This window comes from Balaenoptera acutorostrata, chromosome 3 (assembly GCF_949987535.1).
Source record: "Balaenoptera acutorostrata chromosome 3, mBalAcu1.1, whole genome shotgun sequence".
Taxonomy (NCBI): domain Eukaryota; kingdom Metazoa; phylum Chordata; class Mammalia; order Artiodactyla; family Balaenopteridae; genus Balaenoptera; species Balaenoptera acutorostrata.
In genome coordinates, this window is record NC_080066.1 from 106084793 (window position 1) to 106102601 (window position 17809).

At 49.0% G+C, this 17809-nt stretch overlaps 2 protein-coding genes and 1 long non-coding RNA gene across 3 annotated transcripts in view; 1 reads left to right on the plus strand and 2 right to left on the minus strand.

Moving 5' to 3' along the window:
• Positions 1-18: 18 nt before the first annotated feature.
• On the plus strand, positions 19-5435 carry LOC103009224 (uncharacterized). The gene is made up of 4 exons (XR_450857.2): positions 19-276; positions 3025-3134; positions 4552-4676; positions 5305-5435. It is a non-coding gene; the product is annotated as an uncharacterized LOC103009224 (long non-coding RNA).
• ACIN1 (apoptotic chromatin condensation inducer 1) lies at positions 877-12515 on the minus strand. The gene is given in 14 exon segments (XM_057542598.1): positions 877-1813; positions 2533-2633; positions 2743-3067; positions 3301-3408; positions 3549-3656; positions 4042-4187; positions 4528-4669; positions 5679-5831; positions 5926-6059; positions 6962-7004; positions 10461-10602; positions 12078-12139; positions 12382-12458; positions 12461-12515. Coding segments are annotated over 14 exon segments (1908 nt in total). The 5' UTR covers positions 12501-12515; the 3' UTR covers positions 877-1486.
• A 2784-nt stretch (positions 12516-15299) lies between these two features.
• The window catches only part of LOC130707565 (apoptotic chromatin condensation inducer in the nucleus-like), a 15694-nt gene continuing 13184 nt past the window's right edge, over positions 15300-17809 (minus strand). Inside the window, exon 6 of the mRNA XM_057542690.1 lies at positions 15300-15328. Within this exon, the coding sequence (XP_057398673.1) occupies positions 15300-15328 (29 nt within the window). The remainder of the gene's footprint in view (positions 15329-17809) is intronic.

Genomic DNA, 17809 nt, shown 5'->3' on the forward strand with positions numbered 1-17809 from the left:
CGCGCGGGAGAGCCCAGCCTCCGACCCTCCCCGGCCAGCCCGGGCCGCGCAGCGGGGGGCGGGGGCGGTGCCTGCTGCCCGCCCCCTCGGCGCTGCCGGGCGCATACAGATGCGGTGCCCCTCCCGGGCCGGGCCCGCAGCGCCTGGAGGGGCACTCGGGCGGGAGGGCTTCTAGGCCACTGCGCCAGGCCGTTTCCGAAGAGCTAGAGGAGAAGGCGCACCCGGGAGCGCGAAGCGGCCCGCACGCCCCGCAGCCGGGCGAAGGGCGAGCGCACGGTGAGCAGGGGAATCTGGAGCCCACTGCGGAGGCCCGGCTCGCCGTCCCAGGCCCGGCCTTGGAGGCTGCTGTGGACCCCGGCCGTGAGGCGGCGGCATTTTGGGAACCTGTGCAGGGAAGGGTAGCGGGCCGGCTGGGGGTCTTAAGCACAGCAGAAGGGTCCAGGGAGTCCGCGGGCTGGGCCCAGGGAACAAACAGGCCAGGGACCGAGGCGACATCGGCGGGAGGGCACGGAGCCTTTTTGGGAAGCTCGTTTACAGGAGCCTACTGAGCGAGCGGCTGCCGCCCTCTGGTGGCAGTTATGGGAGGCACCTTGAAGGTGGTGAGCAGGTGACCAAATGCCTCTAGCACAGCACCGGGACACCCCTTTTCCCAGGGCGTCTTTCCCTCGGCCTTCCAGTGAGGAAGATCCACAGCTGTGTGTGGCCAGAGCCGAGGCAGGGATGGAGGGAGGGTGGGAAGTCCCTGCTTCGGGTAGCAGCAGCCTAAGTTAAGTGTATGGAATGCAAGCAATGCTGGTTGCACTGCATGCTGCAGCCTCCTCTTCAACATGGCTCTCACCCAGGCCCTGCCCAAGGAAAGCCACTCAATCACAATAGTTAAAACTAAGTCAGATTTTTATTATTTTCCATAGACCACATCATTTAATAATAAAAAAAATAAAAATAAAAATTGAACAAAAGGAAAAGGTGGATATAAAGTGGAACCGGTGGGCAGGAGGCATGGGCTGCAGGACCAAAGAGACTGGGAACTGCAGGGGCCCTGGGACTCAGGAGGAGATGCTGATTCAGCTCATAGGTGACCCAGTCCTGGCCCCGGCTGTTCCCAAAAGGGGGGTGCAAGTACCAAAGGAGGTGGTGAGCAGGATGGAGGAAAAACAAGAGAGAGGTTTGGGGCTCCTGGCTGTTCCCCACCTCTGGGCCAACCACCTCCCTCCCTAACATAGCTCTTCCCTCTCACAGACTTAATGGGAAATGAGAGGGAGGAGAGGGCTAAGTCCCAAGAAACAGATTATGGGTTAGGGTGGGAAGATGCCCACTGCTCCATTTGGTATGTGGGGACAGGTGGCAGCCAGACTTCAGCACTGGGCAAAAGGTGTGAAAGACCCCTGGTTCCAGGGTGGTGGAGATTGTACCTATCCCTCTGTGGCCTTGAACCCCCCTGGGGCAGGGTGGCCGATGCCTGCAGCTCTCCCTAGTGTTCTCCCGGCTAGCGGCGCCCACCCCGGTCCCGCACAGGCGTGCTCCGACTCCGGCTCCTGCTGTGGCGCTTGGTGTCCCTGCGGTCCCTCTCCCTGCCTCGTTCCCGGTCCCTGTCCCTCTCCCGATCTCGATCTCCCCTGTCCCGCTCCCTGTCCCTCTCCCTCTCCCTGTCCCTCTCCCGGCTGTGCTCTCGCCGCTTCTCTCGCTCCAGCTGTCGGGTCCGTTCCCGCTCCGCCTCCTTCTCCCGCTCCTTCTGCTCTTCTTCTTCTTGCTCCTTTCGCCGCTTCTCCCGCTCCTTGGCCCGTTCAGCCCGCTCTGCCTCCTTCTGAACAATCTGTAGCAGGCAGGGAAGGCAGAGAACAGGAATCTCAGCCCTGCTCACATGAGTCTCACCTGGTCTCCCTGCACCTGGACCCTGCACTCTCAGCTCGGGACCACTGTCAGCCTTGCTGTTATGCAGGAAGGGGGAGGGCCTCAGCAGTCACATCTGTCCTTGTCTCAGAGCCCCAAGCCCTCCTCCCAGTCTTCATCTTTTATGCCCACGACAGGTAGTGGCACCATCCATGCCTGGCCTCTGGTATTTCCTAAGCTAACTAGATGTGAACAAATCTCTAGTGGAGTAGCATAAGCCTACAATTCCCAAAAGGCCCATCACAAAGAAACGTAGATTTAAAAAGCTAAAACCCCTAGAAATTAGAAAGAGAAACGGCTGAGTTTATTAAACACAGATTTCTCAGCTAACTAAAATCAACTTCCAAGAAGCACGGTTGGCACCGCCAGCTTCCTGGGACACACACAGAGTTCCCATCTCGTGTCTACCTCTATCCTTTTGGGTCTGGCTTCTCTATGGCCCACTCAATCAACTGGGTCTTAAAACTGCCTCTTTCTGTGATGCTTAGCTTCTGCCTTATTATTCTAAGCCAATACCTGGGCCTATTCACTCTCGTAGTCACATGACTCTCCCCTTGCTCACTCCCAAGCCTTGATGCAGCTTGGCAGGTGGTTCCTCCTGAGCTTGAGAGTGCCTCTCAAGGCAGGAAGGTGGGCGCTCACCTGGCTGTCAGTCAGTGGGAGCCAATAGATGCAGGGAGCTGCCTTGGTCTTACGGAAAAGGTCGTCCAGCAGCTTGGCAGGTGGTTCCTCCTGAGCTTTCTCTGAGGTGGAAGAAAGTGAGTCAGACTTGATGCATATGACTGTGCCCCATCCCATCTGGGTCCCTTTCCCACCTACTATTGAGTATGTGTGCCCCCCAAAGCTAAGTACCTTTCTTCTCACTCTTCTTTTCTTTAGACTTTGCGCGTTCCTTGCGGCGGCGGTCACGGGACCGTGATCGGGAACGGGGCCCTTCTCGAACTTTGTCCCGATCCCATTCACGCTCTGATCGAGTTCGCTCCCGCCGCTCCATCTCCCGTTCCCGCTCTGCCCACTGTTCCCGCACCGCCCGCTCCTGCTCCCGCTGCTCTGCCCTGGGGTGCTGTGGCGGCTGGGCTGGGGGCGGGGGCGGGGGGTGCAGCGGCCGTGGTACCCCCTGCTCCTCTGTCTTAGTTTCAGAGGGACGGTCCACCAAGAGGCCTCGGTGATAATCCAGCTGCGGGTAGAGGAGGGACAAGGACAGTCAGGATGAAGATGACATCACTCCCACCAAAGGAGCCCAGGTACCAGTGAACAGACTTTGGAGCCCCATGGTTCAACTAAAGGAACCAAAGAGGAGGGAAAAGGAATCTCAGTGACCGCAGGTTTGGCCGGGATCTCAGCTGGAATCTAGCAGATAACAGCCTCCCCTGCCCCTACCCCCCTCCTTCCTTTCCCTTGGTTTCTTACCTCGTCTTGCTCAGCATAGTCAGCACAGAGGAATTTGGGGTTGGACTGGGGCCATTTGACCCCATGTAGAGCTGTGCGGGTGGCAACTGCTTCCTCTACTGTCGAGTACTGACAGAGGGAGGGAGAAGGCAGAGGGTCATAACAGGCCTTCAACCCCTCCCACTTGCCACAGTGCTCTCAAATCTGCCCACGATAGTCACAAAAGGAAATACAGGCCACAACCTAGAGAATCAGCTTCTTCCCCTCACCGTTACAAAGCAGTGAGATTTGATCTTGTCAATCCAGAAAGCCTCTTCTACCAGAGTTCCCGTACGTCCCAACAATTCCTTCAGTTGGCCTAAAGTGAAGGGACGAACCTGCCAATGAAAACGAAATTTCAGGGTCTTAAAGAAGGCAAGAACTATACTCATGTAACTAGTCTGAAGATTTCCCACACCACTGTCACAGGAGTATAGCTTCCAAGTCTGGGTGAGGCCAGAGAGGTTAGGAACCCTCCATCAGGAATGTGAGAAGAGTGGTAACACTGACTGAGACATCATGGGCCAGGCTCTCTACAAATTCTCAAGACAACCCTGCAGGGTGATACTTTTTTCTCCCCATTTTTCAGATGAGACAGGTTGTGAGGTTAAATAACTCACTCAATGAGTGAGTAACCAGCAGATCCCGGAGTTGAACCTAAGAAACACGAGTCCAAAGCTCAGACTCTAAACCAAGCTGCACTGTGGGAAAAAAATGACTTACCAAATTGGAGATGTGGACGATGTTACTGATCTTGCCCCGGGGTGGGGAGGGCACTTGAGCAGTCCGGACTGGGTCATCAATTGTAATGGAAACTCCTGACTTCTGCTGGCTAATGGAACGTCGAGTTAAGGTATCTCCTAAAGTCACTATCAAATAGAGCACAAGAATGACTTTGAGCAGGGAGCAATGCTGGCTCTTTCACCTCCAGCAGGACTTTAGAATTCCCTACCGGCAGTCACTGTCCCATCTAAATGTGCTGAGCACCTGCACTGTGCCAGGTACGGTCCAGGCGGATCTCCTCATTATGGAGATGCAAAAATTAAACAGATTCAAACCTAGCCCTCAAGCAGCTTGATAACTAGAAGACATGTGTAAAATACTAGAACACAAGGCAGAAAACATTAAACGCTTTAAATAAAAGAGGTCCAAATAAAGTGCTCTGGGAATTCAGGGGGCCGCATGTTTCACTCGTAATGCTGCACCTACCTTTCTTTACTTCATGCTCCACAGGTGGGGGCAAGGCCACCTCTACTGAGACCTGGGGAGGTACAGGTGCTTCTGCTTCAGGCTCCTTCTCTTCTTCCTCCTCTTCCCTCTGCCCATTCTCCTGGCCCTCGGAAGGCACCACCTGTAAGGTATCAGATAACAGATGGGTTCTTTTTTTTAAAAAAAAATTTATTTATTATTTATTTATTTGGCTGTCCCGGGTCTTAGTTGCGGCATGTGGGATCTAGTTCCCTGACCAGGGATCAAACCCAGGCCCCCTGCACTGGGAGCGTGGAGTCTTAACCACTGGACCACCAGGGAAGTCCCTACAGAGGGATTCTTGAACACCAAACAGGTACATTCTTTTCAGTTTCTGGTTTCTCGGGGAGAGATGGTGGGAAGTCAACCTAACATGCTTCTTCCACTAGGGAGGAGATTTCATTATTAGGTTCACCTCCACCAGATCCTGGGATTTGTAGTGCCTCAACTCTGCCATGAGGAAAACTAAGGCAGGAATTGGCAAATTTTTTCTGTAGAGGGCAAGATATTAAACATTTTAGACTCTGTGAGCCATACGGTTGCAATTACTCAACTCTGATATTATAGCACTTGAGCAGCCAGAGACAAGAGTAAATGAACTGGGCTTCCCTGGTGGCACAGTGGTTAAGAATCCGCCTGCCAATGCCGGGGACATGGGTTCGAGCCCTGGTCTGGGGGATCCCACACGCCGCGGAGTAACTAAGCCCGTGCGCCACAACTACTGAGCCTGTGCTCTAGAGCCCATGAGACGCGACTACTGAGCCCATGTGCCACAACTACTGAAGCCCGTGCGCCTAGAGCCCGTGCTCTGCAGCAAGAGAAGCCGCCGCAATGAGAAGCCCGCGTACCGCAACGAAGACCCAACGCAGCCAAAAATAAACAAAACAAAAAAAAAGAGTAAATGAACTGGTGTGGCTGTGTTCTTACAGAACTTTATTACAGGCTACAGGTTAGATCTGGTACCCTGCTGACCCCTACCCTACAAGGGCCAACTAACCCAACCCTCTGCACAGATGGCAGACTTCCCTTCTAGGACTCCGCCTTAGCTCCTCACTCAGTTGCCCACTCTGCATCCATGGCCCCCTCCCCCAAAGTGGGTGCAGGAGCCTTACCTGAGTGACGGTCCGGCATATTTTCAGCCCCTTGTCATGGGTCCCATCGTCACCATTACGCTCTGTCTCATCCTCAGAGATTCGGGAGTCGTCAGCATGAAGATCCACAACAGCCTCCTGCCCCGCCAGGGGTTTGATGTCGGGGATGAGGCTCTGGGACACAGATACCCCCCACCCCGTTATACTGGGCCCATGTCTACTCCCACGTCATGTCTCATCCTCCCTTCCCCGGCCCCTCCCACCTCACCTTGAGTGATTCGGTGGTGATACTGATGGAGGGTTTCTTCTGTGTGGTGGCCGTGCTGGCTCCCCAACGCCGCTTCCGACTAGGCTGGCCCCCCTCTGTGTCACTGTTTCCAGCTGGCACCCCCTTGGTAGCTGCTGTCCCCAAGAAATAGGACCCCACAGTTAGATGCTCTCAGGCCCTCTGCTGGTTCACACCACAACACCCACAGAGAGCCTTCGACTGGAATTTTAGTAAAAGGTTAACTTAAGGAAACCACATTTGGGGACTGGGGAAACCATGCTTCAGAGTAAACAATAAAAGGCCTGGAGCCACTTCCTGAAAGATGAAAACTACTGATCTCTGAAGGCAACAAGGGAGAGCTAACTAGGCTGGTAAGCAATTTAAACTTTTAGTGGTAGAAAAATCTCAAGTACTGGGGAAGACAGATTGAGGACGACATAGGAATGAGAAAAACAAGACTATGTGATACTAAAATCCAAATTAATTTAATTTTAGATCATGATGTGACCTGGTCATGCTTTAGGTTATTTTCACACTACAGATTGATATATTTAAGTCATAAAGACCTATTACACTTTTGTCAACTTGGAGTTCCTCATTGGGAAAATGTTAAAGATGTTACTGTTTGAGGTGTGGGCACTCTCATTTTCTCAGATGCTCTCTTAGAATAAAGCATAAACTGGTAAGCATTTTATAGGAATCCCTCAAACCCACTCCTGGTTCTGAGGGTTCAGACATCTGAAATAATAAAAGCAGGAGGACTAGATAAGAAACGGTAAGACATGTCATGGTGTATCTCATTAGGGTTAAGAAAAAAGTGTGACTGGGGAAAAATAACAAGTATTATTTGTGAAGTTCTGAATTTTAAAATGGAACACTACCTATGCCAAAAAGAAGTAGATTGCTGGGTGGAGGTGGTGGGATGGCAGGGGGTGACACAAGAATGCCACTGACAGAGAATGGGAATCTACTTCTTTATCAACTCTGATTTTTATGGTATTCCGGACCTGTATCAGGGATTTGGGGCTAGACTTACAGACAACGGAGATCTTCCTCTTGAATGATTTGGGCAGCGAGCTCTGTATAGAGAAGAAAAGGGGAAAAAAGAGAAAGAGACACACCCCACAGAGAGGGGGGAAAGAGGTTAGATGGGGCAGTCTTAGCATAGGCTCCAAAGACACAGAGAGAGAGAGACACAGAGACAGACAGAGACCAAAACAGAAGCGGCAAACGGCAAAAACGAAGCAGAATCAATGCAAGTTAGAGAAAAAAATAAAACCAAACATCACAGCAGGGAAAAGTCATCTAGTCCATACCACACCTATGTATTAGCTTAACCAGAAATAAGCTGGAAGAAGAATTTCAGTAGCCTCCCAGCCCTTTAAAAGCATTGGTCATGCCCTCTTCCACTGTCTCTACTGGTCGAGAGGATGCAAAGCCCAACAAGCTATGTCCAGAGCTGGGTCACCTAGTCCTTCTAAGGTCTTCCTTGCTAACTCGAGGAAAACACGAGGAAACAAGGAAAACCAACTTTGGGATGGCACTTTGACAACATAACCCTCCTCCTCTTCTCAATGCCCAGCCTGACATCCACTGACATTGGCTCTGAGTGGCTTGGACAGCAGACCGTTAAGACTGCCCGGACGCCCACCACACTGTGGAAAACGGCAGCACCACACTCACTGGAGATGAGCCTCCTGGGCCAAGTGCCAGCAGAAAGAATTTAAAGGTGTCTTTGGTAAAGACAAGTTTTTATGCAGGGCAGACTGTCCCTAGGGAGTTTCAGACTTTCTGACCACTGCACGGAGCTCTAGCAGAGCCTTACTGTTTCTTCTCCAAACAGGGCTTATGCCTTAGGGGCTCTGCCAAGGACCAGAAACTTCCAAACTTGCTTTTGAGCAAGTTTCTGCCCCAAACACTCAGTGGGAGAAAGACTGTGGACAGAGCAAAAAGAGGAAGAGAGAGAGCAAAAAAGGGAATAGAGCATTTTTAGATTTAAGTGCTTATTTCTGGAAAAACTAAGACCTACCACCCTTCTAAAGGGTAGGGCAGGAACCCTCTTGATGAAATCCCTTTTCCCCATCCACCCCCCAGCCCCGTTTGTGTCGTCTAACCAAGTCTCCTTGGTCTCCGTTAAGGGCCAGCCTGACCCCTAGCCAGGCCGCTCTCGATGGGTAAGTTAGTGAGAAAAAAAAAGTCTTAATTAAAACAGGAAAAACATGAACCAAATAAATAAACAAATCCAATAAAGAAATCAGAAAAAAAGATAAAGAAAAAAATTAAAATAAAAGATTAAAAAAAGAGGAGGAAGAAGAAAATAAAGAGGAAAATAAACTAGGAATATGACAAATGTTCCAGGTACCATCTCACACCTGGGATCTTCAGTTCAGCCAATCGCACCTCACTGTGTACTGTATCTAGTCAACCGCCGGTCCAATCAGAATGAGCCCTCCCTGCTAGGCGCTGTGCAATTGGTGGGGGGTTGGGTTGGCAAAAAAGGTGGGCGCACGGCGTGGTGGTCAGCACGGCACTGCCAGAGTCCTCCCAGGGGCGCAGGGGGGGCGGGAGGGAAACGTGTGGGGGGACGCTGCCCAGTTTCCATGATGTCAAGACAGTTCACTGGTGGTGGCCAGGCTCAGCGAGGGGTACAGGGGGAAAGGGGGCAGAGACATCAGTCCCGGCCCTGTAGGGGCATCATCTTGCAGTCCCTGATGAGATGGCCTGTAAGTAGCAGAAATGGTCCTGGCCTTTTATCGTGAGAGGCAGGACCCTATGTCCATCAGTGGCAAGCTGCAGCAACACCACCACCCAATGCTTGGAATCCAGGTGATGACTCCAGAGTCCCTTTCTCCTCTGCCTGTAACTGGGGAGGGGGTCCTCTCACCGAGTGGGATCATGGAGCCTCTGTTGAAGGCAGCCTGGGGGTAGTAGGTGGGTAGCCCCAGGACCTGGCACACATTCAGCAGCAAGGTCAGAATACTTTTCTTCTGAGAGTGGTGTGTGGCATCTCCTCAGGGACTCCAGCTGAGACAGCGGTTCCAGTCAGGTGGGTGGATGAGCCCCTGCCTCCAGGGATGGAGGAGAAGTTGGAGCAACCAACATATGCTGCCCTTCACCATGGACAACAGGGACCAAAGGAAAGTCCATCTGATGAGCAAGTGGTGATACACGGCTGGGCTGTCATCAGCCTTAAATCTCTGGGCTCAGACCCTAGACTTCTCTGCAGGGTTCCTAGTCGTCACAGCTTAAGCCGAGAGCCCCACTCAGTATTTTACAGCATGGCACTGTGATCACAAACATTGACTTTTTAGGAGGTCTTGGCGCCCTAGATAGGGATCCCAACAGTCTGTAGCAAATAAGGCAACCCACAGTCCTCAAAAGGGCAAGGGCGTGTGGGCAGGCGCCCCAGCACTGACACAAGCTCTTCTTGGGGTGTCCCAAAGAGGGAGATGATGCAAGTCCACCCCTTTCCAAATGCTTTTTGCTTTCTCAATACAAGTCTCTCCAGAACAGTGCTCTTCTTGGCCCCCTGATGTAAGCAAGGCAGGGAGGCAAAAGGGGGCCCATCACAGGATCCCATACACATGCCCCCCTCTGGCCAAGACACCTGGATAGCAGACTCGGCTGACTGGGCAGCTCAGTAGCAGCGGGTGGGTCCAGAGGAAGAGGCGGCATCAGCGATTGGCCAGTTGGGCAGGGTTATATTTTACGGGCGGATTACCGTACATGAGGTACTTGGACAAAGTTTTACGGGGAAGAAGGACCTTGTAATAAATAATATTCTGCACATCAAATCACGTTCACCGGCCCCCACCCCCGCAACACACACCAAAGAAAGGCTACACACACAACAGTCCCTCCCACCCTACTACCCTACTCCCAAACCCAGCTAATTCTTGCTCTAATTACTTTAAGAGCCAAGAAGACTTCGCTGGCTCTGATGGGGGGAGCCCCCTGAATTGGGCTCAGGACACAAGATAAGATATATGACAAAAAAGTAAGTAGAGGGGTCACAAAAATGGGGAAGGGGCCTTTGGGATAACCCCAGGGGCTGGCTTCTAAGTAGCTACATCTCTGCAATGAGACCACTAGGGGGCAGATGAGGAACAAAAATTCCTCAGCATGGTGGTCAGCTGAGAACCACCATGGCCCACTAGATGGCGCTGATCTCCAACACACTTTTAAAAAGGAGGGAAAGCTAGAGGGGTTACCACAGGGAGAAGCTAGAGAAGGGAGCCGGGAAAGCTGAGCCTGGGTCTTAAAGGGCCATTAACTGACTTTCCCGCTGGTTACAAACTTCCCCACCTGCACTACTTCCTCAACAAGAAAAGGGGAATAAAGGAGCCCTGTTCCCATCACAAGGGGTCTCCCTTGCTAAACCAGCGAATTCTCCCTTGGCCCTATCCTGATCCAAGTCTTTGCCTAGTCCCTTCTTTAAGCTATCTCACTGTGTACGAGGGATCACCAGAGTGCTCTATTCTTTCCCCCAGGTCCACTCCTGCCCACCCACCCCAGCAGGCGGCTTGGATATTTACCTCTTTCTTCTCCTCATCCTCGGCACTGCCCTCTGGGCGGTCATCATTGCTGACTTGGTCTGCAATAGGCATGGGGGGCTCTGGAACCTCATTTTCAGGTCTGTTTTCACTTGCGTCCATGGTCACTTCCTTCTCCTCCTCACTGTCAGTATGGGGAGAGGTTGGGAAGGAAGGGCAGGAAAGAACCAAGGGGAAGAGAGAGCAAGACGTTAGGTTTTGGGTCAAGGAAACCCCCATGCCTCATCACTTGGGTGGGATTGGGAGGGCTGCTTTTTAGATCAGACTAGAGACCTTGTCCCCCCAGGAAAACCAGGAAACGGTTTCCCTAGGGGGAAGAGCACAGATCACAGCAACCACATTCACCCACTGCCCAGATGGGATAAAGCTGTGATGTGTGGGGTCAGGGCTCCAATGTTCTTAGATAATTCACCAGAGTACCCCTATATGAAGAGGAGAAATATCCCTCTCTGCAAAGTCCCTCAAAAGTAACTGTGATTTGCCCACAACCCCGTGGCCTCCCTAGACCTGGGCGCAGACACCTTTATTTAACCAAACTGCATGAGAAACTAAGGGAAGCCTGATTCCTTAAAAAGAGGAGAAAGAACAGCCAGGGCTGTGGCAGATGATCCCAACCTTGGTTTTAATCAACTGCTTAGTAAGTAAAAGCCTACTGACCCTCAGGGTCTGCAGACACCAGGAATGGAGAAATGGTGGGGGTGAGGGCTGCAGGGAGAGGAAGGCTGGTGAGGGTTCAGGCTTCAACAGGGACCCTCTCTAATCCAAAAGGAAAAACAAAAACTGCCAGACAGAGTATGAAAGCTCAGAGAAGCACCAGGCCACTTTTACCTGCTCAGAGGTGTAGGAATTGTTCTTACATTCGGCCTTCGCCCAGTTTCTCCCACTCCCTTATTCCAACTTCCAAGAGATAAAGAGAGCAGGCCTCCCAGTCAGGACACACCCTCCCCTACACCACGCATCCTCCCCTTACAAACGCTGAACCCACTCCCCCACCCCTCTGAATCACACAAGTTAGCTCCCATTGCAGGCAACGATCCCAGAGGTTCACTTCAGATAAACTATCTTCCCATCTTCTTTTTTCTGTCTTCATCCTGAACTTCTATCTCTAATCTCATCCCCACTACCACCCAAACACTGAGGGGTAAAAAAATCAAATCAAGATGATCAGGGGCCTAAGTCTCAAGAGAGGGGAAAGCAAGCCTCCCCAGGCTGATAATCACCAGAAAATTCGGCATTCTCGACAGGCTGCCTGACACTCAGAGGTCAGAACAGCCTCCCCAGAGCAGGCAGGGAGGGATGCATGGGAAGGGGGGGAGGAGAAAATCGGAAATGTGCCCCCAGCTAATAGGCTCCCACAGAAACAGGAGATTCAACTGCCTAAATCTAAAGAAAAGTCTTATCCAAAAAATACCTATTTCCCACACAGAGAGGGCAAGTGGGGCCAATTAGAAACCGGGCAGGAAGGACAAAGGGGGAAAGCAGAATGACTGAAAACAAATCAAAACGGAAAGACGGAATGAAAGCCACGGGGAAGAGAAGGGTGATGAGAGGGGCTAGAGCGGTGGGGAAAAGGGATACATGGAAATGTGAAGCTCTCACCCTTCTCTGCTTTCTGATAACATGATTTTTTTTCTCCCCCTGGAAGTGCTGTTTATCCCTTTCTGGAATGGAAGAAATAACAAAAACCAAACAAAAAAATCCTAAAAAATTAAAAAAAAAACCAAAACACCGTCCTTGTCCCAAGATCCCACCACCTCCTCCCCAACCACCCGATCCAGAGAGAGAAAATCGAGATGCAGCAACTGGGGATCCAAAAAATGGTAAATGGAAGGGGAGGTGGTGGTGGTGGTGAGGGGAGGCTAAAATAGATCTGGCTTTTAAGAGATAAGCGTTAAGTCCTCACGGCAAACCCCGAATTCAGCTGGATTGGTCTCTCTGGAGAAGGAGGAGGAAGAGGGCCAGGCTGCTGGTAGTGGCTGGCTCTATTGTATTGGCGGAGCGGCGGAGATCAGCCGGAGACATGCAGGGGAGCCATCTTGCCACTTACCCAGCAGCCCGTGTGTGCGGATGGGGGAGGGCCCTGCTGCGGCAGGGGAGGGGAAAGAAGAGAGGGAGGGCGCTGAGTGAGCAAGGCTCTTATCCTCTGGCAGGCCACAAGGAGCTGGCTCAGAAGGCCTGGGCTTTTTCCTTCTTTTCTCAGGTTACAACAGCTACCGAGGCCTAACCCCACAGGGAGAGGGTGCTCTCTCCTCCTCTTCCACGGGGGCGGGGGAGGGGGCTGGGTGGAGAGGACATACAAAGTTACAGCTGCTTGCTTGGAAGATTCCAGGGAATAGAAGGAAAGGAAACAGCAGAGCTGGGAGTGAAAAATGATAAGAAGGAAGATAACAAAGCCAAAGTTGCAAAGAGACAGAGGGGAGGGTCACGAGCAATTTTGTATGTGCCCACCTTCCTCTATCTGAGAAGCCAGGCATAGAACACTGAAACCAAATCAGCTGGTTCAAGGCGGGGAGGTGGGATGAGATTTGGCACTATCCAATCACTGTATGGTAACTGGCTGCTCACCGTGAGCAATGACCACGTGTTACTACTCCAACCCGTCCTTTCTTCAGGGAGATGGAAGGAGTGGATAAGGAGGAAGTTCCATTTTGAATTACCAGTAGAGGAGGGGAGAGGTGTCTCTGAAGAGAAGACAGACAACTTTGTTTCACAGAGTCTTTAATAAGGTCACCCTGCCCCAGGGTCTGCAGGAGCCAGAAAGGAAAAGGATAAACAGGGCAAGGGGACCTTGGGTAGCTGAAGCATGAAGGCCACTTACTTCTTGGAGCAAGGGCTCCAAAATGAGGGCTCTGAAGTAGATAAGAAACTGAAATGAGAGGACTGTTATTGGGGACAGGGGTGGTGGTGGTGGTGGGGTGTGTGCAGATCTGCTGGGCAGAAAGTGGGAACTAAATGGAAATTTCTAATCAGGGGCATCTTCAGACTAACGTAAAATGGGAAGCTGCCTCTACCCATTCAAAAAAGCACTCAGTAGATGCTCAAAATGCCCATTTGTTGACTGCAAAGGTGCTCCTTTTGTATCCTAGTGGCAGTAAAGTTTTAACAGTAAGACAAGCTTCTGTGTACTTAACCAAAAACTTAGTATTATCTCATTTGTAATACCAGAGCGTTTAGTCAAAACTGAAATTTCCTCCCTGCTGCTTAAAATCTTAAACTTACAGGTCAACTGCATGCTAATAAAGCAGTCACGTTTATACATCACGCTACAGTTCCTTTTCACTGAGTGGTCCCTGGCTGCTCAGTAAGGTTGAGAGCTCTGGAGTCAAACTGGCTAGGTCTCAATCCAGGCCTCGGGCCCAACCCGCACACAAGTAGCATAATACTGGGCAAGTTCCTGATCCCCTCTGTGTATCAGTTTCTTAATCTGTAAAGTGGGGGTAATAACAATACCTAACTCATCGAACAGTGTGATAAGGGTTTGCTCTTAGGAGTCTGGCTTGGAAGACACCCCAAGTCAAGGTAAGGATATGCATAAAACACATGTACGTTTAATAGGCCATTATCTCATTTGATGACACCTATGGAGCTTTTTTTTTTTGAGCATCCTCAAAGAGTAGACTGAACTTTCTCTGATGTAAAGGCACTAATTGGTTTGACAGGTTCTCAGCAACGCCCTCATCACTGTCTAGTACCTGCTGGTTTACTTGCCCCTCACCTCTACCCTGAAGAGTTCCTCAAGGTCAGAGACTGCATCCTTGACCCCTAGCCTGGGGCCTAACACAAAGAAATGCTCAGTAAATATTTCCCAATTAGGTTGTCATTGGGGGTACCAAGTGGATATTTTAGTAAATCCTTGCTGAATTAAAGGTTTTCTTCTTAAGAAGTATTTTTGGATAGAATTCCCACAGACACCGTTATCCTACAGAGAAATGTTACCTTCAAACATCCTCAAATACATGTTCCCTGTCCATCAATTGTCCTAAAATACGTTCAGCTGCCAATATGTCTCTCCAAAAGTGGCATCCCTGGAGGAAGAATTTTCTTTCAACTGGAAATACTATCTCGTTTTTTTCAAGAATAAGAATTTTATGACGTTATTCTTGGCCTTCTTAAGACACAGTGAGTTTGTGCTGTCTATTTCCCCATGATCAAACCTGTGGGACCTAAGAATTCCCAAAACTTTATTTTCATAAGAAAAAGAGGAAGCCTCGAAATTATCCCAAAAGGGGACTCAATCTACTTGCAGGACTACTCCCAAAGCCTTCTTAGCTATGCGTCAGAGCCCCACCCCACGCAGCTTTTCTTTGTAGTCCCTTTTATGCAAAAGGCATCTCCTTTCCCACTATTTAAATTCTTCCACAAATATTTCTCATACCTTTGAAAAAATAAGTGAAACTGCATGGGGATTGGGGGTGGGTGATAGCTACCCAAAATTAAACAGTGCACAAAGCATTTGTAGCCCAATAGAAAAGGAGAGAACTCCTTAGGGGCTAATAACATCACATTAGAGTTCACATCTGAATAGGAATGAGATTCAGAAAAACTAATGGAAAGGGAAATTTCTATAGACATATATGTTTGAACTTTAGTTACTATAGAAAATTCACAAGGAGCTGAGGACCTGATGTGAAATTTAATAAGAAACAGTGCGATCTGACTACCCTTAGGCAGCGAGATTTAAACATAGAATACCCTCAGGAGCATACTAGTCCCAAGATAACCGAGGTCGGTATGGTTTTAGAGGGTGTGTCCTTAGACACCAAATTCTCAGTGAGCAAACTCTATTGATAACAATAAATTCTACTTTTTAAAAATTATGCATCATTTGGCATACTGGCACTGTAGGTCCCCTGAGGAGTATCAATTACAGTCATACTGGCTTAAAGGACCATTTCCTTCCTCCTACTCAGGTGAAAGGACAAATAAGCATAGTGCCAAGAGCCCAACACTGCTATTGCCTGCAAGGTTTGTGTACACAGGAAGGTTGTATTTAGAAAAGTTGGGGTTTGAATTAACTATTACTGGATGATACAGTTGCCTACACAAAGTTTTTCCTTTCCCTTTCTTTTTTATTTTTTCCTCTATTTTTTTTTAATGTAAAAAGAGAGTACCATTATTTTCTGCTGTATGAGGAAATTTTTGTTGTATCTATAAGCAGGCAGAGGACTAGATTCTGGAACAGGGCTCAAGTGAAACAGAACTGAGGGCTCACAAATTCCTGACCCAAGAAATGAAAAAGATACTTTACCTCATAAACCTAGAATTCCTCAGGGCACAATCAGAATCACAATGGATTTAACCAAGCACAGCAAAAGAAATTTAGGCAATCTCTTCCAAGTGGTGAGAGGTCCTTGAAGTCTAATTTTTTTTTTAACACTTTACTGAATCAACAGGCCCCCAGCTCTGCTTTTTAAAAGTCATGTGACTTCTTGTTGAGATAGAGAGGAAAACCAAGATTAAGCCACAAATGGTCTTTTCCATTTGGCACTCACTGTTGATCCCACTTTTAAAATTGGCCAGGGCTCCAGAGATCACCAGTTTGAACACTAGCACTCTAGAGGGGTGAAAGACCAGGAGGAGTGTTGTGAATCAGTTTAGTACAGCCTCCAGAAATGTAGGCAAACTTCTCAAAGATTCATTTACCAAATCCAGTGCCAGAAGAGCCTATGGGTTTTGGGCATCTCATTTTTTAGGCTGCTGAATAGACCATGTGGAAGGTCGGCAGAAGGAAAGCAAGTAAGAGGGATGTGTGTGAGCCACTTCTGAGCTCAGACTGCATTTCTAACCTATGGGCTGTTCCACCGAAGCTTGCCTAGGCAACAATGGACAATCTCAATATTTGCCCAGGGTGCCACTTGCTATCACCTTGCCAGAATCAATGTGACTAGATGACCTCAGTCATAAATGAAGATCAAAGCCACATTTACCTGAGAAGAAAAACTCTGTATATGACTCCAAGGTTCATTTGCCCTGGACTTGCATGCGAAAATCCATTAAATAAAGGGGCTTCAAAACAGCATAAAGTGCCACTCTGTTGCCAGGATCTCAGAGACCCACAGGATTTTAGGACAAGCAAGGAGCTTTTCAGAAAATTACTTGCTTCTCAAGGTGCACAGGGGGCACTTCCTCAGCCCCAATTAGTAGCAGGTTGTCAACATCTACTTTGAAACTGCCATTACAGAAAAGACATGCTATACTCCCATGGGATGGGGGAGGGAAAGGCAGACATTATCTCTGATTGATGGATAGGGAAGGGAAGGTGTCACCCCATTTCCTCATCGATGGTGTAGCTGGGGAATCCTGAACACCTTCCAGAATCCGCTGGTTTTTCACTTTAAGGTCCTAGAAGAAAAACCCTTTTCCAAAGGATAATGTACCCATTCCAAAATGGAAAAACAAAAACTTTTTTCAAAGGCAATAGAGTGAACTTTTAGCTTTCAAACCAAAAATGTAATGGCCACAAGATGGCAGCAGAGGCAAGAATATTAGAATAGACAGTAGCAAGGCAAAAGCTATAATAATGAGTACATAATTATTGTTAAAGTCTCAAGAAAATGAGATAATAAACCATGTCACTGCCCACCACCCTCCAAAATCAGAGGCAAAAGATAGTCTGAAGCTCTAAGAAGAATATAAATTATTAGATGTACATAAAGGGAAAAATCATATTGATAGTATTAGTGTTAAAATGCCATTAAAACAATCATGGAACAAAGTTAGGCCAACTGTCTACACAGGACATTCACTAAAGTAGTACAGGATTCCTGATGTCTAAAAGCTAAGCAATCTTATTTCCACAATGCTTTTCTTTTTCACTTCCCATGAGACTTTGAAGCCAGGAATTTTGGTTCAATGGCTTCTTAATTTGTAACACCTAGCTCAGAAGAATGAATGACATACATGTTCAATTACAAATTTAATTTGATATGACAGTATTTTTCTAGGACTACACATAAGGAATAAAAAATTCACGTTAACTGCATAAATGGTAAAATCAATCCAAGGGTCTTAGAAGGAATAAACTTCTGACTTGATATGGACTTCATATTTTGCTGTATTGTACGCTGTGGGAGATAACTAGAATAGACTGTGCTTAATAAAATGATAGCTTATAACCAGAGAAAATAAAAAAACTAAAAAACAGCACTCTCCTGTAAGCTGCTCTGTAGATCCTCAACATCCTTTATTAAACTGTGTTCCCAGGCTCACATGTAGCTGGTAAATGTGAGTTAAAGACTGAGTTAAAATGCCTGAGTCAATTCCCTTACACAGTCTTGAGTTTACAAAACGAAGCCTCTGCTGCCTCCTTCTTAAAGGAAGACTGTTTTGGT